Source organism: Artemia sp. Qi Xiang Cuo, chromosome 21 (assembly GCF_049724085.1).
Source record: "Artemia sp. Qi Xiang Cuo chromosome 21, ASM4972408v1, whole genome shotgun sequence".
Lineage (NCBI taxonomy): Eukaryota > Metazoa > Arthropoda > Branchiopoda > Anostraca > Artemiidae > Artemia > Artemia sp. Qi Xiang Cuo.
Window position 1 is genome coordinate 2,244,760 of NC_142814.1, and position 27,782 is coordinate 2,272,541.

The following is a 27,782-nucleotide window of genomic DNA, read 5'->3' on the forward strand; positions in this document are numbered from 1 at the left end:
ACTACGTCAAACAAAACGGCTATCTCAAAATTTTGATTAGATGTGTTTGGGGAAATGGTGGGAGTGAGAGGGGTGTTAGTTATCCTCCAATCACTTTCGACTATTAAAAACGGCACAAGCCCTTCTCATTTGCAATCGAATGAGCCCTTTTTGAAGTTTCTACAACATCACTATCTATAAAAACCTTATATACCCCCAGAGCATAACTTACAACCCTTGTCCCGAGGACTCTGAGGGTGTTATCATCCTCAAAGACCTAATTTCTAAAACTTTCAACTACTTTGAACAAAATGGCTATCTATAAATTTTGATTGGATGTGTTTGGGGAAAAGGTGGGCGTGAGAGGGGGGTTAGTTGCCCTCAATCACTTTCGACTATTAAAAATGGCACTGGCCCTTTGAATTTCCAATCGAATGAGCCCTTTTTCAAGTTTCTATGGCAAAGTTTTCAATGAAAACCTTATGTGCCCCCAGGGCATAACTTACAACCCTTACCTTAGGTCTGTGGAGGGAGTGCCATCCTCAAAGATATAATTTCCACACCTTTCAACTACATTGAAGAAAATGGCTATCTCAAAACTTTGATTGGATGTGTTTGGCTAAATGGTGAGCGTGGAAGGAGTGTCAGTTGCCTTCCAATCACTTTCGACTATTATAAAAGGCACTAGCCATTTCAATTTACAATCAAATGAGCCCTTTTTGAAGATCTACGACAACGCTTTCTATAAAAACTTTATATGCCCCCAGGGCAGAACTTACAATCCTTGCCCTGAGGCCTCTGAGGGGGGGGTGTCATCCTCAAAGACTTAATTTCCAGAACTTTCAACTACGTTGAACAAAACGGCTATCTCAAAATTTGATTGAATGTGTTTTTGAAAAAGGTGAGCGTGAGAGGGGGTTTGTTGCCCTCCAATCACTTTCGACTATTAAAAAGGGCACTAGCCCTTTGAATTTCCAATCAATCCGTTTTTTAGAGAGAAATAACTGGATTTCCAGAGTTCATATTACAGTTGATATGTTCTTCATTTCGAGTAATACTAGGTGAAACCAAGATGTTACCTGATAAATCAATCCATTATTTTGTATGCTGTTTATTGATTTAAACATATAATCTTTATGCCTAAGTTTTTAAGATAATTTTAATTGTATACTTAAATTTACTGATATCATAGCTCCGTTAAGACAATAAAAAGCGTTATAGATTAGTTTGTTTGTGAGGCTACGTTTTTACTTTTGACTCCTAAATCAAAATTCTTGTTTTTTATACTTGACTTTTGTGTTTTCAATAAAGTGCTAGTTTTCTGTAATCCTACAAACATAAGGAAATGTCACCAGTTGGTTTATTTGCACTAATTTTATTGATATATGTTAGATAGGCTGGTAAGTAATAATTTTTGTTCGTTTAAGTAAAGAGCGAAGTCTCAACTTCGCTCTTTACTTCCCTCGAAAAAACTTTGTTTTTTTTAAATTAATTACTCTCAGGGCCGTATCAAGGATCTTTTTTTGGGGCAGGGTGTTTACAAAGGGTTTTTTCTGGAGAGGAGGGGTTACAAAAAACTTTTAAAAATGCTTCAAAAAATTTGTTTATATTCATTTTGTTATGTTTTTACGAGTCGGGAACATATTTCGGGGGAGGGGTTCAAAACTCCTAAGCCCCTCTGGATAGGCCTTGATGAGTATCTTTTCTCAATTTAGATTTTAATATGCCTCTTTAGTTTCCCCTGGAAAACTTTTTGTGGGATAATCTTTTTTATTTACTAAAGCTGTTCAAGAAGGACATTTATGTAACTTTCAGTTTGGAATGCACCGCAATTTTTTTTCTTCTTTATCTTAGCAAATATAAATGTATCTGGCCAACCGAAAAAATAGAATTTTTTTTATTTGTCAGCGTATTTTGTTTTTTTTTTTAGTTTTTCTTTTTATACCTTTACATTTATTCTAATTGCTCTAGAAGATGGGCAACCAACAGAGCATACCAGATGATTGTAGACGAAGTTCACCAGATCTGATTCAAAGAGACCTGTTCATCAGGTCAGGCTCATCTTTCATGCCACCTGACTGTATCTCCTGCTTATTCTAGCGAAACGGGTAATTATTTTAAAAACATTTTGCTACTATCGCGGCTAGAGGTCCAACTTTCCGTAGCTTTCTAACGAATTTTAAGTTTTTGTTGTTGTGATATATTCTCTGCCCTCAAATATCATCCACTGCCCTCAGAAAAAAAAAGCCGTGTACATATCTTGCCTTTATCTTTGCTTACTCCCACGAATGTCCTTGTTATTGTAGCATTGATAAATGGGTCATTGAGTAAAACGAATAAATGAATCAAACAGATAAATAAATCATACAACGAATCATGCAGCATTGATAATAGAATCATTGAGCAAAAAGGAATAAATGAATTAAACAGATAAATAAATCATACAATGAATCATGCAGCATTGATAAATGAATCATTGAGTAAAATGAATAAATAAATCAAACTGATAAATAAATCTTACAATGAATCATCCAGCATTGATAATTGGATCATTGAGCAAAAAGGAATAAATGAATTAAACAGATAAATAAATCATACAATGAATCATGCAGCATTGATAAATGAATCATTGGGTAAAATGAATAAATGAATCAAACAGATAAATAAATCATACAATGAATCATGCAGAACTGATAAATGAATCGGTGAGTAAAACTAATAAATGAATCAAACAGATAAATACATCATACAATGAATCATGCAGAATTGACAAATGGATCATTGAGTAAAATGAATAAATAAATCAAACAGATAACAAAATCATACACTGAATCATGCAGCATCGATGAATGAATCATACGGATCAGGTAGTCTCTTCCGTTTGGTTACAAGTTCTGTGGCGAATATTGTTTGCGCCCCTTATATTAAGACCGCGTTTGGTACTTCAAGAGCACCTCTAGAATCTGGCCAATCTGACCTTGCAATAACCATTTTTCTGAAATAGGTTTTATCTTATCTTAAGTTTATGGTTGCAAATCTAGCTATTTTTGTGTATAGGATTATAGTCAGCGTAAAAGCGTTGACTTAGTAAAGAGCGAAGTGTAAATAGCGACGCAGACCATACTGCCTTTCCATCATAAGCAACAAATTGCAAGTAGAAACAATAGGGATTTTTTTTTCTAAAAACAGTAGAATTCCAAGCTTTGGAATTCATACTGTTTCTACATGTAAGTTGTTGTTTAAGAGCGAATTGGGTTCCACGTATTTTTTTTTTCAGCCATTTACGGAAGCGTTGGTGTTATTTTTCAGCATATATATATATATATATATATATATATATATATATATATATATATATATATATATATATATATATATATATATATATATATATATATATATATATATATATATATATATATATATATATATATATATATATACTCTTTCAAGCTTAAAAAATACCCCTACAAAAATCATTTCCCTGCAAGTACATCCTTTGACCCCCTACCATTTCCAAAATAGTTTGTGCGTGACTATGTAATGCTGCATCACAGTCAGCAATACAACGTGTGAGAAAGTTGTAAGTATGGGCTTTGTAACAGTGAGGGTTTTTTCTCGATGGCATTGTGGCCCTGGGCCAAATACTTTTTTTGCGGCCCAAAATGGCAAAAATCAGCATTTTTCGTTGTAAGATGGAAAACGGTAGCCACTACCATTAGGCACTACTACATAAAAGTAGGCACCAAGGGTTTGGACTTTTGGCTGTATCAAGCCCCCCTCCTCCGATATTCAATAACTCTCCCTCTATGCAATCACCCGTTTAAGGGGGTGGGGGCAATCAAATATACACGTGACCAGCCTTCTTTAAAAATTTAAAATATCGCCTTGGATATTGGGGCTTGAAACCCCCAGTTTAGAGCTCTTGGATACCCCTAATTTAGTGGCATAAATTTTATTAAGTTTGCCCTTCCCCTTATTTTTTTTAGTCTTTTCCACATTTTCCGAATGATTGGCAATTTTCCTTATTCGAGCAACACTTGGTATACAATTTGAAATACGCTGGGTTCGATAAACAAGTATCAGGCAAGGATCAGGCAGGGTATACAAGTTGGTATACGCAGGATTTGAAACCTTGTAAGATAACCCTAAAATTCAAAATTTAAACACCCACTTTTTATCAAAGAAATGGACTGTTTTTTGTGTTTATTTATGAATGTTTGTAGGTGGGCGGGGAGAACATATAAAAACATCTTCCAGATATTAAATAGAAACACGAGTCTTTCAAAACGAACGCATAGGTTAATGCTGAAGCTTCAAACGAATAGAATTTATGTATATGTGCTTACTTTAAAAATCCGTTCTCATTGCAAAAATCAGCACTTATATATATGCACTTAAGCAATCAATCAAACAATCAATCGATTTATTCAACCAATAAACTTACGACAAAAATACTTCAACATAAAATCCTCCGTAAGGCTCTTTGGCAAGGAAAAAAAATACAGGGGAAAAACAGAAATGACACAAATAGGCTACTAAAATGTCAAATACACAATACACAAATAACACAAATATGCACTTATGCAGTTATAAAAATCAGCACTTGTGCAGTGTTATATGTGCTTATTGCAACAATGCATCGATAATTGAGAATCGTTTAAGGGTATTTGCACATCACAAAAAAGTAAAGAAGGGGGCTATTGGCTTCATCAACTCTTTATACTGTTTGGTCTTTTATCAAATTACTTCAATATTTAAAAGCTACAATTTTAAATTGCAGCTTTTTTTGGCCAACCGTCGAAGGCTAAACGGAAAGCAGGTCGTCTTAAGTTGTGGGCGGATGCGGTCGTAAGGACATATGTAAGGGAAATAGAACTTCTTGAAGGGGTGTAAATAGAGAGGCTTTGAATAGATTGGGATGGAGGAGGAGCGTGCGTAGCTGTGTTGGCCTCAGGCTGCTTGACGCTGTGGTGAATTGTTAGTAGTAGTAGTAGACGTAGTTGTTCAATTTCGAATAAAAATGACTGTTTCCGCAATAAGATGAAAGCTGTCACCCCATTAGCACCTATGTCTAGATTGAATTAATCCCCTATAAGTCTAAATTAACTCCTAAAAAATGAATGGAGATTGTACAGTATATTCCCACATTTGGGTTTGAAGGACAAAGGGTAGGGATAAAGGCACCCCCAATCAACAGTATAAATTTAAAACCAGAGTAATATGGTAATACTGGGTCTAGGTGTTTACCCCCCCCCCCGCCCCCCCCCCCAGAAATTGACCCAAAAATATCCATCGGAGAATACCTTCCCTTAAAGATTCCCCTCGTGGAAAATAACCCCCTTCCGCCGAAAATTCCTCCCGCAGAAAATTATGCAGAAAATTCCCCGTCTCCGCAGAAAATTCTCCCCCATGGAAAATTCGTACATCCGCAAAATTGAGCAGCCAAAGAGAAAGAACTTGATTATGTGGCCAACGGAACCAACTTGGCTGTTTGTGTCTTATTTTTATACCTCTATTAGTTGTTCATTGTATGCTGAAACAAGTATATACTTACCTAAAAAATTAAAACTTTGCTCAGATAATACTTTTAGTAATTATGAGGGTAGAAATGTAGTTTCGTCGTTCCCCATTCTCACATTTATTATCTAGATCCGGATTCCAAAATAAATTCCTTAATGACAATGAATTACCTTTTACCTCAAAATACCCTTAATTTAAAAAGTATATCCGGGTTACATGTGGGTTCAAGAAAGTTCAACACCCTGTCTTGAACTTGTTTTAAAACATTCAAGGGCTTTTAAAACTCACTTTCTTAGAAACAAGTTCACCACCCTCCCTTTCTTTCATTCGCCCTTTAATTTTCGATTTCAGTTTCAGTTTTGACACCAAAGACTAAGGAATAAAAAATAGGTAGGAATTTTCGTCTTTTTAAGTTAGATACTTAGATAATTTATTTAAAATACTTAAAAATGCAAAAAAAAACATTAACCTCCCAACAGAGAGCAGAGCTCGTAAGGTTGGGGGTGTAAATAATGGGACATACACAAAAAATCTCGTCATAATAATAGTAATAATAGCAAAATTAACAAAATTTTGTTAAATAGCAAAATTAAGCAACAATAACAAAATTAAATAATAATAGCAAAATTAAGTAATAATAACAAAATCAACAAAATTAGGTTAAATAGCAAAATTAAGTAATAATAGCAAAATTAACAGTTAGGTTAAATAGCAAAATTAAGTTAGTGACTAATGTTAGAAAAAAAAGAATAACAGTCGTTTTTCCAATTTTCTCTGCTCTTTTCTTCTGCAGGTTCAACCCACTTATTCCCCCCTCAACCTTAAGCAAAAGCTTAGTGTATATACTGTTATCCCCTAGCCCCACTGTGGTAACGCTTGTGGATAGAAACGAAACTTCACTTAACTTCAGTGGTAATCATAGATGCTGTCCTTAATTTAGTAGGTTCGATTTTCAAACGCGACTTACGAGATTGGCCAATCAAATGAAGGTTTGAAAGGGTGTGATTCTAAATGAGAAGCACTCTGCTATTTTGGAAAACTAGTTGAGTAAGGGTAATAACATTTTCATAGTTTCTAAAGCCTAAGTCATGCCCAAGGAGGACCTTTAAAGTATATTAAATTAGAAAAACAAGTTTTTTTTTTAACTGAAAGTAAGGAGCGACCTTAAAACTTAAAACGAACAGAAATTATTCCGTATATGAAAGGGGCTGTCTCTCCTCAATGTCCCGCTCTTTACTCTAAAGTTTGACTCTTTCTCAAAGATCTACTTTATAAAACAATAAAAAACTTTAGCGTAAAGAGCGGGGCGTTGAGAATCTATTGAGGAGAGGCAACCCATCTCATATACATAAATGTTTTCTGTTCATTTTAAGTTTTAATGTTGCTTCTTACTTTTAGTTGAAAAAACTTGTTTTTTATTTAATTGCTGGTCGTTTTTTAAATAATTTCGGGAAGCCCAGATGCCACCTATATGGAAAGTTTTATTCCCCCACGAGATATTTCTCCATGGAAAAATTCTCCAAAGGAACTTAAACTAGTGATGTTTGCAGAACTAATTTTGTGAGGCATAGTAACAAAACGGCCACAGAGCTCGAAACTATTTTTATGAAAATGAGTCACAAGTTGAGCGATTCTTAAATCACTGAAATGAATAAAAGAAAAGATCTTTAAAAGATATATATATGCTCGTTTTAAATTTCCTAGTTGAAAAAACCTCCTTACTTTCAGTTGGAAAAAAACTTTTATTTAATAACAACCACAAGCCGGAGACATACAATATCTTTGGTTTATTATCACATAAGAATCATAGTTATGTAGCTTCTTAAGGTAAAATTAAATAAAAAAAATCAAGTTTTTTAAACTGAAAGTAAGGAACGACGTTAAAACTTAAAACAAACAGAAATTATTCCGTATATGAAAGGGGCTGTCCCCTCCTCAACGCCTCGCTCGATACGCTAAAGTTTTTTATTGTTTAAGAAAATAGAGTTGTGGGAAAGAGTCAAACTTTAACGTTAAAGAGTAAGGCGTTGAGGAGGAGACATCCCCTTTCATATACGGAATAATTTCTGTTCGTTTTAAGTTTTAATGTCGCTCCTTACTTTTATTTAAAAAAACTTGTTTTTTTTATTTAATTTTTGAACGTTTTTGAATAAAGGCAGGTTTTGATCTTGGCTCACAGTACATGAATAATTAAAACAAAATTTTCATATTAATTTACTTTTATTTGGTTAAATGGCTTTCTCGAAACTTGTTTCATTTTATTTACGAACGTTTTTATTAGTAATAAATATACGTAACTTACGAATTAACTTACGTAACGAACTTCTATGTTCATATATTTTTAATACATTTATTAGGGGGTTCACCCCCTAGTCAATACCTTGCTCTTTAAGCGAAAGTTCAAATTTTGTTCCAATTCTTTAGAAATGACCTCTTAATCAAAAAGGCTGTTAATTAGAATAAATAGCTCTTATGAAAGTACTAAAAAATCTTTGGCTTAAAGAGTGAGGTATTGATTAGCGGGGTGAACCCAATCATATATGTAATATTTTCTGTTCGTTTAAAGTTTTGATGTTGCTGCTGTTGCAGTTAAAAAACTTGTTTTTTTATATTTAATGTCTGATCTTTTTTTAAATAATGCTGGGAAGTCCGGCGTCCCCTTCATAGCAATGTCCCGTCCCCCATGAAAACTTCCTTCGTGGAAAGATCCTCTTCCATAACCCCGACCCCAGGTACGTACGCAGGAATTTGTTTCGGGGGGGGGGCCAATTTGTTCTCGAGGGGGCCCAATCCTTCAAACCGATTATTCTGTGAGAAAAATCAGAAAATTATGGGAAAATGAAAAAAATCGTGAAATTTCGGGGGGGCCCGGGCCCGGAGGCCCCCCTGCATACGTCCCTGCCTGAACCCCCCACCCCCCCACTACCAGGAATCTCAAAATTTTGATCCGGTGACTTTGGGAAAAAATGAGCGTGGGAGGGGGCCTAGTTACCCTCCATTTTTTTTGGTCACTTAAAAAGGGCACTAGAACTTTTAATTTCCATTCCAATGAGCGCTCCCACGATATTCTAGGACCACTGGGTCAATAAGATCACCTCTGGGAAAAAAATAAAAAAACATGCATCCGTGATCTGTCTTCTGGCGAAAAATGCAAAATTCCACATTTTTGTAGATAGGAGCTTGAAACCTCTACAGTAGGGTTCTCTGATACGCTGACTATGATGGTGTGATTTTCATTTAAGGTTCTATAACTTTTAGGGGGTCTTTCCCCCTTTCTTCGAAAATCAGCCAAATTTTCTCGGGCGCGTAACTTTGGATGGGTAATATTAAACTTGATGAAATTTGTATATTTGAAATCAGAATTAAAATCTTACTCTTTTGATGTATCTATTGGTATCAAAATTCCGTTTTTTAGAGTTTCGGTTACCATTGAGCCGGGTCGCTCCTTACTTACAGTTCGTTACCACGAACTGTTTGAAAATAAATAATAAGAATGGCCGGGAAATAACACAAACAGATTATGGTACTGGTGCATTGTGAGGGCACCGCGAAGAAGTCAAGTTTGGTTAATGCTAATGAAATAAAATAGGATGAATATATAATAATTTACAAACAAATTTGGGCTATATATTTTCACATTAGAGGGGGGGGGGGTAAAGCATAGCATATATTAAACACGTAACCTAACCGAACCTAGCTACCTTTCTCCCTCCTAAACCCCCCAAAAAACAATCGTTTAAATATTGAGAAACCACGCTTTGCCATCAATTTATCTAGCAAATCACCCGTTGTATGCTAATGAAATAGCAGTTTGACGAGTTTCGTGACACTGGTTTCTTTGATACAGTATATAGCGAACCCCGCATAATGTACCAGTACCCGAATTATTGCTTAAATCGACCATTATTTAACAAAAATTCGAACTTTACCGTAAAGAGCGAGGTACTAACGAGGGGCGAACTTCCTCATATACGAAAAATAGGGGGCTCACCCCCTCGTCAATACCTCGCTCTTTACGCTAAAGTTTGAATTTTTTTTTCCAATTCTTTAAGAATGACCCCTGAATCATAAAGACCGTTTACTTAGAATAAATAGCTCTTCTGAAATTGCTAAGAATATTTTATCGTAAAGAGCGAGGTATTGAGGAGGGAATAAACCCCCTCATATACGTAATAGCTTCTGTTCGTTTTAAGTTATGATGTTACTCCTTACTTTCAGTTGAAAAAACTTGTTTTTTATTTAATTTCTGATTGTTTTCTAAACAATGCTAGGAAATCCAACACCCCTTTATGGAAGTTATTTCCCTCATGAAAAATTCCTCCACGGAAAGATCCTCCCAATCAACCCAATCCCCCCCACCAGAAAAAATCCTCCCTGAAAACGTCTGTATACTTACCAATAACCAATACTAGCCTATATGCAAACAATGGGATAAGTTCATAACTTGCAGCCCCTCCCCCGAGGACTGTGGGGGATTAAGTCGTCCTCAAAGACATAGTTATTAGATATTTCGACTATGCTGAACAAAATGGCTATCAAAATTTTGATTCGGTGACTTTGGACAAAAAAGTGTGGGAGGGGGCCTAGTTGCCCTCCAATTTTCTTGGTCACTCAAAAAGGGCACTAGAACTTTTAATTTCCGTTCGAATCCTCTACAGGATTCGAATGAAAATTGAAACCTCTACTGTAGGGTTCTCTGATACGCTGAATCTGAAGCTTGAAACCTCTACAGTAGGGTTCTCTTATATGCTAAATCTGATGGTGTGATTTTCATTAAGATTTTATGACTTTTAGGGGGTGCTTCCCTCTTTTTTCGAAAATAAGACAAATTTTCTCAGGCTAAAAACTTTTGGTGGGTAGGACTAAACTTGATGAAACTTATATATTTAAAATCAGCATAAAAATCCAATTCTTCGAATGTATCTATTGGTATCAAAATTTTGTTTTTTAAAGTTTCGGTTAATTGTAGTTCGTTACCACGAAGTGGTTGATACATTCATCCAGTGCCGGCCTGTGGGGGGGGGGATAGTAAGTTGGGCGACCGACCAAGGACCCATGCCTACCGGGGCCCAACGTTTACAGAGCCAAATGTGTTACGAATTACAATCACGTGGGTGTTTTTGTGACTCCGTGTGAGGCCTCTCAGAAAGAGCCAAGGAATATACGGCTGGGGTTTCCAAATGTGGAGCCTTCCTTTATGTGGAGCGGGGCTAGTGGTTGTAAAACTATCACAAACTCCTTACGACTGTCAAAAGCCTCCTTTGTTAGGGTCTTTTGAACCTGGCTACCAGATAAATGTCCTTTTCTTTTGTTTTCAATTTCAAAAACGCCCCTGTCGAAGGCCCCGCGCATTGGCGGCTACACCAGGCCCCGCGCATCAGTAAGGCCGGCTCTGCCTCCAACCCTTCCCTCAGAGATTCATAATTCTTGGTTGTTTTCTTATCAAAGCCTGTAACTAGTTTGCTTCGTGCATAACCATATTATTTTTTTTTTTTTATTTTTTTTTTTTTTAATGACAACGATAATGACTCGTCAACTTTTGAAGGGTGTCGAAGGTAGTCAATAAGTGTCGTACTCATTTTAAAAATATTCAAATATTACTATTTTGAACCAGTGTGCTTGTACACTGTCAATGTGCATGAACATTTATGGCTGGTATTCAAAATTGTACCAGAAGCTCCAAATACAAACCAAAAGGATCGTGGAATAGCATTATTTGTATTTTATGTCTTTAGTCGAAGCGCCACTGACAGCCAATGAAAACCGCTCTTTGTCGTGTCAGATTAAAATTTGACGATCCTTCTACGAAGGATATTTTTCAGGGGAAGAGGGGATAAAGCTTTGAAAATAGTACGAATGACGACGGGACATTGTGGAAGGTACAAAAATGATTAGAAATTCCATATATATTCCAAAATGTTGGAAGCTATACGCATCCGAAGCGAATCCCCCCCCCCCTAAAAAACATGCTTAATTGGGATAGCTTGGTTTCATAGATCAATGTTTATATCACCGTTAACCACGATTAGAATATTAGAAGCTACCGTGATGACAGTAGGCAAAAATGGTTCTGAAGTATGGGCGCTTCGAAAAGCAGATGAAGATTTTCTAGATGTTTTCCAGAGAAATTGCTTAAGGATTGTTCTGGGCACCCGGCTGACTGACCGTATTTCAAACAATAGGCGGTACAAAAGGTGTGGCTCAATACCGTTCTCTAGGGCTATAATGAAAGAAAGGTTGAGGTGACTAGGCCACGTTGTGCGGATGAAGGATGACAGATTGCCGAAGATTGTTCTTTTCGGCCAACTGTCTGGGGCCAAAGAGAAAGCAGGTTGTCCTTGTATGGGGTGGGAGGACATCATAAAGAAACATTCAAATGAAATTGGAACTTCCTGGGAGGGTGTAAAAAGGGAGGCTTTGAATAGATTGGGATGGAGGAGGAGCGTACATAGCTGTGCTGGCCTCAGGTGGCTTGGTGCTGTGGTGAGTTGTTAGTAGTAGTAGTAGTAGTAATAGGGTAAATAATACCCCCCCCCCGTCCATACATTTTGAAAAATACATCCCCCCACTCCCCAACATATTTTTGAATTGACTCTACATTGGGAAAGACATATTATATGAAACGATAAGGGAGGTTATTAAGGATGTGTCCAGTATTTTTATTTGGAGAAGGGGATTTTCTTCAGATGATGGGAAGGCTTACAAAAAAAAATTACAAGACGCAACGAAATTTTGCTTAAATCTATTTTTATCACTTTTGTACGTGCTAGATATTTTCTACTGGGGGGGGGGATTCAAATCAGGTATGAAAGATCTTAAGCCGATCTTAAGCTTTTTGATACAACTAAATCTAAAGACTGAGAAACCTCAATAACCCTACTACTATGTTTGGCCCGTCTATTTTCAATTATTTTATCAATGAACTTAATTGGATAATTATTACAAAATAAAATATCACTTAAGTGTGACAAGTCCTAATCCAGGCAGTCCTGGGAACAAGTATTAATGACTCTAACCACGAATAAAACCACAACCCCCCATTTCATAGACATATCGAGGTAAGAATCAAAATTTAGATACATATCATTGTACATAGGTCTTCTGTAAATCAAGAAAAGTAAATAGAAATCCCTTTTAATTAATAAAATTATATTAATTATTCATTGATAAAATAATTGAAAATAGACGGGCCAAACATAGTAGTAGGGTTATTGAGGTTTCTCAGTCTTTAGATTTAGTTGTATCAAAAAGCTTCATTTCATTACCATATGTACCTGGTTTGGGGGAGAAACTTTCAAGGGTTTTACGTAAATTTGGTATTGATACATGTTTCCAATCGCTGAGGCCAATGAGTAGTTTTTTAGTTCTGGTAAGGATTTAACTCGGGGAAATTTAGTAAGTGGGGTGTATAAAATTCCGTGTTCTTGTGGGAAGTTCTATATTGGTAGGACTCACCAACAATTTGTTGAAAGGTTTATTGAACACCGTAATTCAATAGAAAAAACCCTACAATTAAGCAAGCCTCCAGAAACTTTCGTTTCAGCTTTAGCAGAGCATATTTGGCTTCAACCAGATCATTTGGTAAAAGTTGATGAAGCCTTGGCTATTTCTAATGATAAGGGGTACACCCAATGGGCCAGGGAAGCCATAGAAATTAAAAAACATATGTTTGCTAACCTTTCCATAAATAGGGACACGGGTAATTTAAATATTGACCCAATTTATGATAACCTTCTAAAGAGTGAATCAATTGTCAATAAGGGAGTAAAGATTTTAAATAATCACCAGGGGACTATTTTACCTGTTAGACCAAAACGATTTGCTTCAGTAATAGCTAACAAAAGGATTATTTCGCAACTGAATAATTAAAGTAATTTACAGTTTTTTATTTTTCCTCAGTTACTCTGGTGTCCTCACTGAAGTAAATATATATTAGCATCTTTTCCCTATTTGGCTTTGTTTGCGCCGATTGTACATTTTTGTTGTTTTTTTTTTTTTGTTAGTGGTTTTATTGGTTTTTAGTTTCATCTTGTTTTTTGTTTTTTTGTTTCTTTATTTCTTTATAAGCCTTGTTTTTATAAATGCGAAATATACGCGTTTTTTTGTTTCTGTTTTTTTACTTTTATCTCCACTGGCCACAGTCTCGTTTGTTTGTTTTTTTTTTTTTTTTTTTTTAGAGATTTTTCTGTTTGTTTGTTTTTTGTCAAATCAGGTAGAACCCCATTCAGGTGGATACGACCCTTGAGGTCATGATCTCTAAAAAGGAGTACAAAAAACAGGATAAGGAGGAGAAAGACAATTATAGTTGATATGCCATATAATTATTCAGTTGCTATCCCCCTGTTCAAGTTTTCGGAGTATTCCCTTCCCAACTACTACTACTACTAACAACTCACCGCAGCACCAAGCCGCCTGAGGCCAAAACAGCTGCGCACGCTCCTCCTCCATCCCAATCTATTCAAAGCCTCCCTTTTTACAGCTTCCAACGGAGTTCCCGTGTCCTTTAAATCTTTCTTTATGACGTCCTCCCGCCCCAGATGGGGACAACCTGCTTTCCGTTTAGCCCTAGATGGTTGGCCGAAAAGAACAATCTTCGGCAATCTGTCATCCTTCATCTGCCCAATGTGCCCTAGCCACATCAACCATCCTCTGGCTAGAACTCTAGTGAGTAGTATTGAATCAAATTTTTCGTATAGCTTATTCCCTGAAATACGGTCTCTCAGCCAGGTGCCCAGAACAATCCTTAAGCAATTTCTCTGGAAAACATCTAGCAAATCGCCATCCGCTTTTCACAGCGTCCTTGCTTCAGAGCCATATCTGACCACTGTCATCACTATAGCTTCTAATATTCTAACCTTGGTTTGCAGACTTATCTTCCTTTTCTTCCAAACTATTTTTAAACTGTGAAAAAACACCCTGAGCCTTGGCTATTCTATTTTTAACATTTTCACTGCTCCCGCCATCTTTACTAATAATACTACCAAGGTAAGTAAAGCTGCCCACCTGATCAATCTTTTCATTACCCAACGTCACCTTTTCATCTCCACTTATTCCTAGCCTTAGTGACTTACTCTTCCTAACATTAATTTTCAAACCAATTCTAGCACCCTGAACTTGCAAAACCTCTAAAACTTCATTCATTTTGCTCACACTTTCATCTAGGATGCTTAAATCATCAGCTTAATCCAAGTCCAGGAGACTTTTTCCTCCCCATTTGATTCCATGGTCTCCCATTGCCTTTCCTGTGCTCCTTAAAACAAAGTCGACCAAAATAATCCATATAAAGGGGGATAGAACACAACCCTGCTTAACTCCTGACTTAATATAAAACCAGCTGCTAACCTCATCCCGCTAACCTAACCAGCTGCCTACCTTAACCGCAGCATTGTTATTCTCGTACATAGCACTAATCACTTTAATGTATATGTCTGGTATACAATACAAGGATAAAACCTTTACTAAAGCTCCTCTATAAACAGAATCGAACACTTGCTCATAATCTATAAAACTGAGGACCAAAGGTGTTTGACAACTCAGGCACTTCTCAATAGTTAACCTAAGAGTGAAAATTTGGTCGACACATACTCTACCTTTTCTAAAACCGCACTGCTTTTCTCTTAAAACTTTGTTTACAGCATCTCTCAGTTTAAAAAGTATCATATTACTAAGAAATTTTCTACCTAAATAGATCAGACTAATTCCTCGATAATTACCACACTCAGTCTTATCACCTTTCTTATAAAGTTGCTCAATTCAGGTTTTTCAAAAATCGTTAGGTCCTTTCCTTTTTTCAAAAATCACATTCATAATGTTATTTCTAACCTCAGAGCCATCATATTTAAAAAACTCATTTACCACCATATCAGCACCTGGAGCCTTATAATTCTTCCTAAAAACAAACAAAAAACAAATCTTCCTTCACATCCAAGGTATCACAAACTTTTTCATTTCCTCCATATCTTTTCCTGCAACTCTATCTCGGCTTAACAAATTCTCAAAATGTTCTGCCCCTCTCTCTTTAGTTTTTTCCTTATCACTAATTGCGACACCATTCCTAACTTTAACTGGGCCAAGTCTGGATTGACCACTCCCTCTCAATTTGTTAATGTGCCAGTACATTATTTTACTATTATTTCGTCTAACTGCATCTTCCAGATCCTCGGTAATTTTATCCATGGCCTCCACTTCACACCTCCTTAGTTCATATTTTAATGCTTTCTCCACTTTCTTTACATTTCATTTGTTTTCATACGATCTATCACTCAGATAATTCTTGTACAAGTCCTTTCTCCTTTCTATTAAACATAAAGCTTTTTCACAGATATTCTTAGCCGCAGTTCTAGCTTTCTTCTCTAATACACCTTCAGCAACTTCACAAATTATTTTTCTAAACTTATTCCAACCATCTTCCACATTATCAAATTTTAAACTCTCAAGTTTAGTATTCAACTGTTCCTGGAAAGTTTCTCTCGAATTTTCAGCTTAAACTCTAACAACTTAATAACTTCCCAGCAGATAACTACCCTTCCAATATATCAACTTTAAATTAACCTTACACGCTAGTAGATGGTGATCTTTACTCTTAACATCAACAACAGCCCTCCAATATAACCTAGTATCTTGTATCGATCCTGCCAGTCTTCGGTTTACTATAACATAATCAATAAGGTTTGCTGTCTTACCATCACGTGAATAACATGTTAACTTATGAGCCATTTTATGATCAAACACCGTATTGGTTATAACTAGATTGTTAACCTAAAAAATTGCAAAAGTCTGTATCCATTACTGTTTTCTTTTCTTACACCAAATTTACCTGGGATATCATCTATCCCTATTTCTACCGACCTGGGCGTTAAAATCTCCTAGTAAAAACATCATACTCGTATTTCTACCTGGGACCCTGTCTATTTGCTCCTGTAATTGTAAGTAAAATTCATCTGAGTCACTAGTATCTCCGTCCGTCAGTTCTACAGGGGCGTATACTACTATAACTGATACCCTGAACTTTTTAGTCATAAAATGAGCAATTAGTGTTCTATTATTAATACCTTCCCAGCCTAAACAAGACTTAGCAGCTTCCTTATTCATCATGAGCCCTAATCTAACACCTTTCCAAAATAGCGAAAAGTAGCTAAACTTTTTCCTTTTTTCACTAAATTCCTAATTTAATATCCCAATTCTTGCATATATATATATATATATATATATATATATATATATATATATATATATATATATATATATATATATATATATATATATATATATATATATATATATATATATATATATATATATATATATATATATATATATATATATATATATATATATATATATATATATATATATATATATATATATATGTTTATATATGTATATATATATGTATATATATACGTATATATATATATATACGTATGTATATATATATATATATATATAAGTATATATATATATATATATATATATATATATATATATATATATATATATATATATATATATATATATATATATATATATATATATATATATATATATATATATATATATATATATATATATATATATATATATATATATATATATATATATATATATATATATATATATATATATATATATATATATATATATATATATATATATATATATATATATATATATATATATATATATATATATATATATATATATATATATATATATATATATATATATATATATATATATATATATATATATATATATATATATATATATATATATATATATATATATATATATATATATACGTATATATATACATACGTATATGTTTATCCTAAGATTCAGTATATCACTAATATCCCAAGATCTTGGGAAAATGGCAAGAAGTGGTATTCGTAGATACCGCGGTGATCAAATATTTAACATCACCTATGGCTAAATGAAGTTCGACAGTGAATTTAGACTTTGCGAGATGCTCGGAATAAATTCCTGGCTTTATTTACTATTTGACAGTGGAAATTAAGAAGGAATTTTGTAGGAAGCAGAGAGGTAGAAAATAGAATAGAGGGCAGATTCTCGCCATTTTTCGCTGTATTCAAAGACACTACAGGGAAAAGAGTAACACCATCTATGGCAAATTAAAGTTTGATTCTAAATTTATAGATGACCCTGTAATAAAAATGCAATAAGTATTCGTACTAATTAGATGTTTCATGTTGCATCGAGGGAAAGAATATATGGAAATCGGGGGCAGGTTCTCACTAGTTTTCGCTGTCAGCAAGAATATAGTCAGAACTAAGATAGACCTTCGTAATTCAATCATCCACAGAAATGGATCAGTTTTCTTAAGCATACCTTTATGGTATGCTCATTTTTCACTGTCATTTTCGCTTGACTTGGGAAAATTGGCTCCAACTTTGCCCCCTTCCCCCAGGATTTGGAAAAAAATAATGCTACTGGACAATAGCAATTAAATAGGAATTATGTTGCAAGGGGAGAGAAAGAAAATACAATAGAGGCCAGCGAAGGCGGATCTAGAGGAAAATCTTCGGGGGGGGGGACTGGACAAGGGTCGAATTATTGACTAAATTGACAAGACTATTTAAAAAAAGGCTAAAATAAGAGAAAAATGAGGGCGCCAGAAAAATCTTGGGGGCACGTGATCCCCCTAGACCTCCCCCCTGTATTCACCCCTGGAGGTCATATTCTCGCCGGCTTTCGTTGTACTCCATGCTTCAATTGTAAGACCGTGTAAATCCAGAGTAGTGTCACCCCAGGCTAACAACGAAATATGACCTCAAGATTTTTCAGAATCTGGCCTCTGTTTTTCCGTCTCTATGGTTTCAAACCATAAATGATACAAGAGCTTGGATAAGCTAGAAAATCCTTTTTTACTGTTTTTAGCAGCAAGTTGTTGAAAAACTACGTCTAAACGAATACCAAAATATTTAAAAAATTATAAGTTTGGTTAATCTGCTTTTTAAGGGAATCTGTACCCAGAAGAAAATATTTTTGCTTCTATTAACACCACCACCAGGGCCGCCACTAAGAATTTCCTAATAATACCCCAATATTCATTAATACCCCAATTTCCTAATAATACCCCAAGATTCATTAACAAACTCTCAAACTTTGGAAATATATCCTGGGGCATCTTGCAACAATAATAAATAACTAAAATACTTTTTGAGGGTAATTTAAATATATTAGTAAAAAAAACTGAGTTTTTTATGGAAGTAAAGAGTGAAGTTGAAACTTAGGACCAACGAAACCCTTCCTTCGTAAACTAAGCGAGATGTAACTACAGAACTTGCTTAAATAAACTAACTTGTGATATCTCCCAATATTTGTAGATTCTTGAAACTCACCCTTTACTAAAAAAACAAAGCAAACCCCAGAAAAACTGGATGCTTAGGAGCAAAATATTCCATAAGTAGCCTGTAGAAAATAAAAGACCAATTTATAAAACAACAAGTAGTACTTTACTTGCCATAATATCGATAACTTTTAGCATACATTTATAATTCTAAAAAAACTGAGCCAACTCAGTTTTCAGTAAAGCACTAGTTTTAACATTTTACAAATAATGGAAACATCATGACTCACTTTATTTCAATTAGTTTTGTATGTATATCTTTCGTAACCAGCAATGCAGTAATTTTTTTTCTTTTTAAATTTAACCTTTGTTCTTCAGTTCCCTAAGGAAAAGCAAAAAATTAAAGTTCAATCAACGTACCGTAAAAGTGCCATAGTCTCTGTAGCTCCCACTATACTGATGACACTGATGAAGGATAGCGTGAACTGTTAAGCTACGATAAATAGGCTTTTCCAAGATACAGCATTTTTAGCCTTACTATTTTATTAACGTTTATTTTTAACGTACTCAATTTTCACGTTAGAAAATTCTATACTGCCATTAATAAGAAAAAATTTTTTTTTAAGTTTTAACTTCACTCTTGAGCCCCGTAAAGAGAGCAAAATTTTAAAAAAGTTCAAAATACGTACCGTAAAACGTGCCCTAACCTCTGTATACGCTATATTGATGACACTGATGAAGGATAGCGTGAACTGTTCATTTACGATAATTAGGCTCTTTCAAGATGCAGTATTCTTAGCCTTACTATTTTAGTAACGGTTTTTTTTAACGTACTTAATTTTTGCGTTAGAAAATCTCTACTGCCATGACTAAGTTATAAAATTTGTTCAAGTTTTAACTTCGCTCTTGAGCTCTGTAAAGAGAACAAGTACCATAAAACGTGCCCTAACCTCTGTATACGCTATATTGATGACACTGATGGAGGATAGCGTGAACTGTTAAGTTACGATAAATAGGCTTTTCCAAGATACACTATTTTTAGCCTTACTGTTTTAGCAACGTCATTTTTAACGTACTCAATTTTCACGTTAGTAAATTCTCTACTACCATGACTAAGTTATAATTTTTTTCAATTTTTGAACTTCGCTCTTGAGCTCCGTAAAGAAAACACAATTTTAAAATAGTTCAAAAAACGTACCGTAAAAGAGTGTCCTAACGTCTGTATACGCTACATTGATGCCACTGATGAAGGATAGCGTGAACTTTTAAGCTACGATAACTAGGCTTTTCCAATATACACTAATATTAGCCTTACTATTTTAGCAACGTTATTTTTTAAGTACAGGATTTGATATTGGAAATGCTCAACTACCACGACAAATATTTATGTAAAAATGGATTTGCCAGCTATTAATTTTCCAAATTCATCAATTTTATACAAGGAGCTAATATTTTTGATGAACGTTCGAACAAACCACTGCAATAATATGGGTTTGAAAGCTTAAAGTTTAAAGCCCCAATACGTCAAAACAAGAACATATTTCATCCCCTGAACCCACCTTCGGTCCTGGACCCACCTTTGGTCCCCTGGTACCTAAAAATCACGACTCTATGAATCTACTTTTGCTTGTTTGAAAATGTATGATGTTTGTAGGACAATAACATGTTTTCGTCAGTGTTGCCACATCTAGCCGTGAAAAGAGCAAAACTAAACAGTTGAATTTGACAACGGTTTTAGTCCATAAGAATTCAATCAACAATCTGCATATCTCAAAAGACAACTGCACCTTCGAAAAGTCACACCTTTTTAGCTTCTTTTGCTGATTTTTCAGCCACTTTTCTTTTTTCCTTTTTTTAATTTGGCACCCGCTACCACAAAAAACTGCTTAACTGCATATGGGTGTTTTTCAGAAAAATTGAATTCCTGCTTGTTCCTAACTTCAGTTACATATGTTGTATAATTTTCAACTTAACCAATTCAGACAACCAGCTTTCATTTTCACTGTCCTTGATGCTTTTAGTAAAGACCCTGGAATACTAGAAACACCAGATACCAGACATTAGATTACTTAACACCAGGTTAAGTTTCCACTTAACCTATTCAAGCAATCACCTTTCATTTTTACTGTCCTTGCTACTATAAGTACAGACCTTGGTATGCTAAAGACTCCAGATACACCAGATAACAAACGCCAGATACCAGACACCAGGTCAGTGGCGGATCTGGGATTTTTTTAGGGGGGGCGTAAAATAGGTTGATCCGATAAACTTGCGTTAGGAGCAAGTTTAATAAACGCAAACTTGCTTTAATTAAGTGAATTACACTACTTTATATTATTCTAGGGGCGCGCGCGCCCCCTCGCCCCTCCCCCCTGGATCCGCCACTGCACCAGGTTAAGTTACCATTCAAACAATCAGCAAACAATCCAACCATCAGCTAATATTTTCACTGTCCTTAGTACTTCAAGCAAAGACCTTGGAATAATATAGACACCTCATGCACTAAATAATAGACACCACATACCAGACACCAGGTTAATTTTTCACCTAATCGATTCAAACAATCAGTTTTTATTTTCACTGTCCTTGGTACTTTGAGTAAAGACCCTGGAATACAAGAGACACTAGATGCATCAAATACCAGACACCAGATTACTTAACACTAGGTTAAATGTCCACTTAGCCAATTCAAACAATCAGCTTTCATTTTCACTGCCAAAAGTACTTAAATACAAAAATTGGTACACTAGACACCAGATACACCCGATAACAGACACCAGATACCAAACACCCGGTCAAGTTACCACTAAACAAATTCAAACATTCAGATTTTATTTTCACTGCCCTTAGTGCTTTAAATAAAGACCTTGGAATAATATAGATACCATATGCACCAGATACCAGACACCAGGTTAAGTTTTCACTTACCCAATTCAAATGATGAGATTTCATTTTCACTGTCCTTGGTACTTTAGGTTTTCAGTTTAAGAAAGCTTTCAGGGGTACGACTTTTATTGTAACTGTCTCAGCTAGACATCATTTTTAGGCCATAATTTATCAGTGTTTTGATAAGCCCCAATCAATGTTAATCCCCAACCTCAGGGCATTAAAACAGAAACTAGCAACGAGTGCAACGAAGTGAGTAAAAAAAAGCCGAAAAAAGGTGTTAAGTGAAAAAAATCTTTTCAATCAGGAGAGCGAAAATTTTCAAGAGTGCAACTTTTATTATATCATTATGAACTAACGGTTAACGGAATATTGGGATTTAGGGTGGATTTTATTGGCTAGGGAGGAAACAAAGAGTGGAGCTTCGAATAGGCTAGAGCTTAGGAGGAGCGTGTGCATCCGTGTTGGCCTCCAGTTGTGTTGCAGTGAATTGTTAGTAGCAAACATATGTGAAGGTTAAAACAAAACACAAAAAAAATTTTACACCCCAATTTATGAAAAAATGAATGATGACATTTTTCCTCTTTTTTAGGAATGCACCCCTCTATGCCGAACTCCAATTGGTCACCATTTTTACTATCTCGAGAATTAAGTACTCCACCAATCCCTTCCATGTCTCCATTCCCGATGTCGAGCCACTCTATGCATGATCAAGGATATGAACCACAATCGACTATTGGATCCCTTGGTGGTTTCAAAGGGGACCTGCTCTATCCCGTTTTTACCGTTGGATTCTTCATTTTTGGTGTCATTGTAGTTGTCAAAATGGTTTTGTTTTTCATAAATGCAATCAAAGGAAAGCTGGGACTTGTAGAGTTACACGGGTAGGATTTATAGTTCTTTCTCCCTCCTCTATCCAAACCGTTTGTGGTAACGAACTGTAGGGAAGGAACTTTCCATGGAGGAATTTTTCATGAGGGGAGGGACTTTCCATTGAGGGGGAAATTGATTTCCTAGCAGTACTAAAAAAACAGTCAGAAATAAAAAAAAAGAAGTTTTTTCATCTGATAGTAAGGAGCAACATTAAAAATTAAAACGAACAGAAATTATTACGAATATGAGCCGGGTTGCCCCCTCCTCAATACTCCGCTCTTTACGCTAAAGTTCAACCCTTTGACCCAAATCTTTAAAAGTGACTCCTGAAACACAAGACCCGTTTAATTAGAAAAAGAAGTTTTTTTTTAAGTACTAAAAACTTTCCTATGAAATCAAGACGAATAGTCAAACTTTGTAAAGAAGCAACAGGACCATTTCTAAGGTTGGTCATGCCTGGGGTAAAATCTCCCGTCCCCCCGAAAAATATTATGTGAACTAGTGAATAAGTAACGCAATCACCTTAGAAAAAACATGGCCATAACACCCCTCCCCCCTAGTCAAGGACCCAACAACAGCTTGCCCTAGTGTACACCCCCTTGAATAGCTCTCAGAGCAAATTTAATGAAATTAGGTTTTTCCTATGGTATTTCAAAAAAGAAAATTATGTTGTCTCGTTTTCAATTTTTCCTTTTTCACTTTACTATTTTTCCATCACTTCACGCTCATAGCCATGAAAATCATGATAATCAGTTTTGATGTTGACAATCTTGCCAAGTATAATACAGTTCTTTCACTTCTTACCTAAAAGAGCAGTGGGAGAGCCTAACCCCCCCCCCCCCCCACACCAAAATAAAACAACAAAAATTACAGTCATCGATGTTTCGAAAGTCTAAAGAGTCTATGTATATTACGTAGGTCGGCTTCCAAAACTCAAAATTCATATTTCATAGGCTTAGAAATTGTGTGGCTGTCGAAGTACCGACGAAGTGTATTTACGCTTTTATTGTGTCTACAACATATATTCTTTTAAAATCACCCCCCTTCCCCATAAAACTCAAGTAAAGCCAGCTCAATTACTAGTTCAATGTGAACAATACTAGTTCAATGTGTATTTTCACATAAGAAAAAGGAGTGTAAAATAGTATCCTGGGGTTTTTGAACATTTTGAACAATAAGTTGTTTATAAGACAGACTTTTTTAGTCGGAATTTTAATACCACAAGTCCTAACCCCCATATCTCTGTACTTAATAAAATAAAACTAATTTTGGTTCCCAAAAATATATTTTGCCATAATTGGTAGAATATATAGTTGCCAAATATGGAGTTGAAATCGAGTGGCTGTAAGCGTTAATTCGACAAAAATATTACTTAACAACTTTGGCCTTTTGCCCCCCCCCCAAAAAAAAAACGAAACTCTTTCACGTGCCTATCTACTCAAATTACGAATGCGAGGAAAAGGTTCTTTTCTCCTCATCAAATTATTACTTTTACCACATTAATTTTTAGGAGATCAAGCAGGTCAGGGAGAGCTATGGAAGACAAAAATGGCTTAGAAGAGTTGAATAGACTAACGGCCGTTGTTATGTCTGCCCTGAACACCGACGAATGCTTGAAGAGAACATTATGTGAAGCAGGAAGGATTTCCAAAAAATTTGATGATAATAATCTGAGTGTACTCTCCAGGTAGGTTTTCTTCTAAATCAGTATTTTTGGAAACAATTTTGGAAACAATTTTGGAAACAATTTTTGGAAACAATTCAACTTTACAACTATTCATAATTATGTACGGCATTTGCTATTGCAAATGCTACTGCAGCTCCTCGTACTACCTGTCAGAACATATTAGCTTTCATATTCCTGGCACAACTTTGAACTAACGTTGCCATATCCTCTTCTTTGTAACGTTGTTCTGTTATGTTCTTTTCTGTATCTGTTTCTGTATTGTTGTATAACGTTGTGGATGTTCTAACGATATCAGAACGTGTCTTCCTTCGAAACTGACGAATACCCGAAGAGAACATTATTTAAATAGGGAAGGATTTAAAAAAATTTGATGATAAACATCTGAGTGTACTCTCAAGGTAAGTTTTATTCTAAATTCGTATTTTTGAAAACAACTTTTCATCTTTGCAACAATTCATAATGAAGTACAGCATTGTACAGCATAATGAAGTACAGCATTCATAATGAAGTACAGCAAATGCTACTACAACTCGTCGTACTACCTGTCAGAACGTATTACTTGGCATGTTACAGTCAGGATCGTGATCTAAGGTTGTCAAGCTTTCTTCTCTGTAACGTTGTTCTGATATGTTCTTCTCTCTATCTGCTCTCTGTAGCATTGTCTAATGTTTTGGATGTTCAAATAATGTTAGAACATTGTCATGTCTGCCTTGGAAACTGACAAATGCTTAAAGAGAACATTATAAATCAGAAGGAACTCTAAAAATTTTATGATCTAAGTGTTTTCTCCAAGTAAGTTTTTTTTTATTCTGAATTTTGAGTAATTACTTTTCATCTTTCGAACAATTCATAAAGGTGGATTATGCTTAAAGACATGCAAATAGTACTACAATTGCTACTGCAGCGGCAGTTCGATCAATCTACAAATCTATCTGCTGTTTAAGCCCTCTTAGATCTAAAATCAGCTTACGCCCTTGCTTGTGCTTTTCCACATCTGGTTTGGATACTTCCAATTGTCTTCCTATTGTCAGGGGGTGAATCGCCAGCATTTTGTTGGGGAGGCAAGAGAGGTCCATATCCAGATAATCAAGGGACATGGGGTATATAATAGTTTTTTCTCCATATTATTTGGAGTGGTAGTTGCCCCCCTAACGACGCCCCTACCTACTGTGACTGTCATTCAAAATGTGTCATTTACAGTAGCAGTGTGGTACAGTCTCCTATTTTTGTTTCCAACAGCTCATCATATTACTTATAATGTTCTGAAATCATAAGTATCCCCTAACACATTTTGTTTGTTCTCACTCTACCTCTCTAGTGGCATCTTCAATAGTATGAATTAAAATTACCCTTCCCTTGCGGCACAAGGCTGTTATTCTGTTGGCGTTTTAAAATGTGTAATTTTTGAATTTTATAAGCTTAAGTTAAAACGAATAGTGACTGATCATCAGATTATCCTCAATTTTATGACAGCATAAGGTCACCTGCCATGGGCGCCCATAGGGTGAAATTTAGGGGGGGCTTACCTGGTCTAATCGGCACTTCGTTTTCTTTTTATAGGTATATCAAACTGACAATCCACAGTCATTTGGGTTTTTTCGTTTTTTTTTCTAGTAAAGCCTAAGTTATGTTCCGGTCTTGAGAAGGCATGGGGGTTGTCAGCCCTAGTAATGTTAATTTTTACTCGTTTTGAGTTTGAATCGGCTATTTATTATAATTTCTGTTCGTTTTGAGTTTCATTTAATTGTTGATATTGATTTGTGGTAGCTTTACGCTTGGAAGATTATTTGACTGTTTCTGCCCATTTTTGACTTAATAGAGCTCTACTTTTCTTTGAAAGCTTATTCTGTGGAAAAAGTTTTCTTAATTAATACAAATAAATGACACTACCATTCAGCCAGGGGGGTAGTGCCCCCTTGTCCTGCCCCCCCCCCCTTATGGGCGACCATGTTTCCTGCCACACCTATTCTTCGTTCTGATTTTTTTTTTTTTCTCTTGTGTCTTCTTCAATAGTAAAGAATTCTTTTTCAGCTGTAGCAAGCGGCTGTCGTTCTTGTGGCACTTTCAAATTTCTGATTGTTGAATTTTTCAAGGTTAAGTTAAATCTAAATAGTGGTTTATAATTTTATTTAGTATAATACTATTCTTTCACAGAGCTTGATTATGCATTTATTATGACATTGTTTTTTCTTTTTTATATGAGTTAAGATCATTTTTTTTTAATTGGTTCCATTTTTGTTCTTGAGTCGATTATATAAGAGTGGTATTTTACATTCGTTTTTTTCGATTTGGTTGTAAGAGGGTTCCGTCACCTTTCTTTATTTTATTTATGTTTTTTTTTATTGGGCTGTGGAATACCTGATTTGAATTTATTAATGGTGATAAATAGCATCTGGTTGCTCTTTTTTCATTGTCTCATTTACTTTTATTCCCCAGTTTTTGGACAATGGGGCCCGATGTGGATGGGGTGCAATGTCTTTCTTTTTTATAATTCTAAATTAATAAACGAATATGAACTACAAAGAACAATCTGTTACTACATTGAAATTATTATTTGCAAGATCTACTCAATTAAATTAAAACTGAAACTCCAAAGATTAAAACTTTGCCAAAATATAAGTTAAGCTAAATAAGATACAAAATTATCTCAAAAGCTAAAAAACTCGAATTAAATTTTCAGGTAAGGTTAAAACCGAAAGACGAATCGTAGGTATAACGTGAGTTATACTCAGTAACAATAGAAGGAAAAATTTAAAAACAGTTGGTTACTAGAAAAAAAGTCTTGGAAAAAAAACAGTCAAAGTTTGAAAAAAAAAAAATACTAGAGCCCAAACTGACGATAGTAACAAGTTAAAAACAAGCAGCACTCTGAAAACCGAAAATAAAAATAACGATAATAAATAATAAACAAAGACTAAACAAAAAAAAGACACAGGAGCCAAGGGTACATCCAAAAATTTTGTTTTTTTGGGAGGAGGCATTTTTTCGGGAAGGGGGTCTACAAAAAACTTAAAATATTTGCATCAAAATTTTTTTACATGCCTTTTTGTTGTGTTTTTCAAGTCAAGCAAAAGTTGCTTTTGTTGTGGTAGTTTTTTTTGGGGGGGGGGGGGGGAATACCCCTTATCCTCCCCCTTGATGCAGATTCAGAAGGAACCATACAATTTAAGGGCAGATACCAACATTTGTTGAAGTACCTCGTGAAAAGGGGGATTTAACTCCTTCATTTCATTCGTTTCAGTTAGTTCAATTTATTCGACTTCAATACGATCAATTTTATTAAATAATGTTTAATTATTGTTTCTTGTTTCTTGAAAATCTTCATCTCTTGCTTCATCTTCTCAAATTTGTTCTTCAATTCCTCTCTTCATGCTCTTCTTGTTTTTATTTTATTAATTATAACTCATCTTTTTCAGCGTAATTGGAAAAATGGCCCCAAAAAGCGTCAATGATAATCTGAAGATATTTAATGATGGTGATAAATGTGAAAAATTCAAATGTGGTCAGTTACATACAAAATAA

At 35.0% G+C, this 27,782-nt stretch overlaps 1 protein-coding gene across 2 annotated transcripts; it reads left to right on the forward strand.

Moving 5' to 3' along the window:
- The first annotated feature begins 1,237 nt into the window (after positions 1 to 1,237).
- LOC148939146 (uncharacterized) lies at positions 1,238 to 27,782 on the forward strand. 2 transcript variants are annotated; one of them, XM_089107093.1, is made up of 5 exons: positions 1,238 to 1,379; positions 1,951 to 2,087; positions 22,293 to 22,584; positions 24,084 to 24,260; positions 27,677 to 27,782. In XM_089107093.1, exons 3-5 carry the CDS (start codon positions 22,295 to 22,297, stop codon positions 27,780 to 27,782), a joined length of 573 nt encoding a protein of 190 aa, XP_088963219.1. In that variant the 5' UTR covers positions 1,238 to 1,379; positions 1,951 to 2,087; positions 22,293 to 22,294. The 2 variants fall into 2 exon arrangements, with proteins under 2 accessions (XP_088963219.1, XP_088963220.1); XM_089107094.1 differs by lacking the exon at positions 1,951 to 2,087.

What these genes read in the sequence shown, in the direction of transcription:
- LOC148939146 (XM_089107093.1), top strand. Translation starts at nt 22,295, where the DNA reads ATGCACCCCTCTATGCCGAACTCCAATTGGTCACCATTTTTACTATCT. An exon ending in GGACTTGTAGAGTTACACGG is followed by an intron (nt 22,585 to 24,083) that starts GTAGGATTTATA and finishes ATTAATTTTTAG; the next exon opens with GAGATCAAGCAGGTCAGGGA. An exon ending in AATCTGAGTGTACTCTCCAG is followed by an intron (nt 24,261 to 27,676) that starts GTAGGTTTTCTT and finishes CATCTTTTTCAG; the next exon opens with CGTAATTGGAAAAATGGCCC.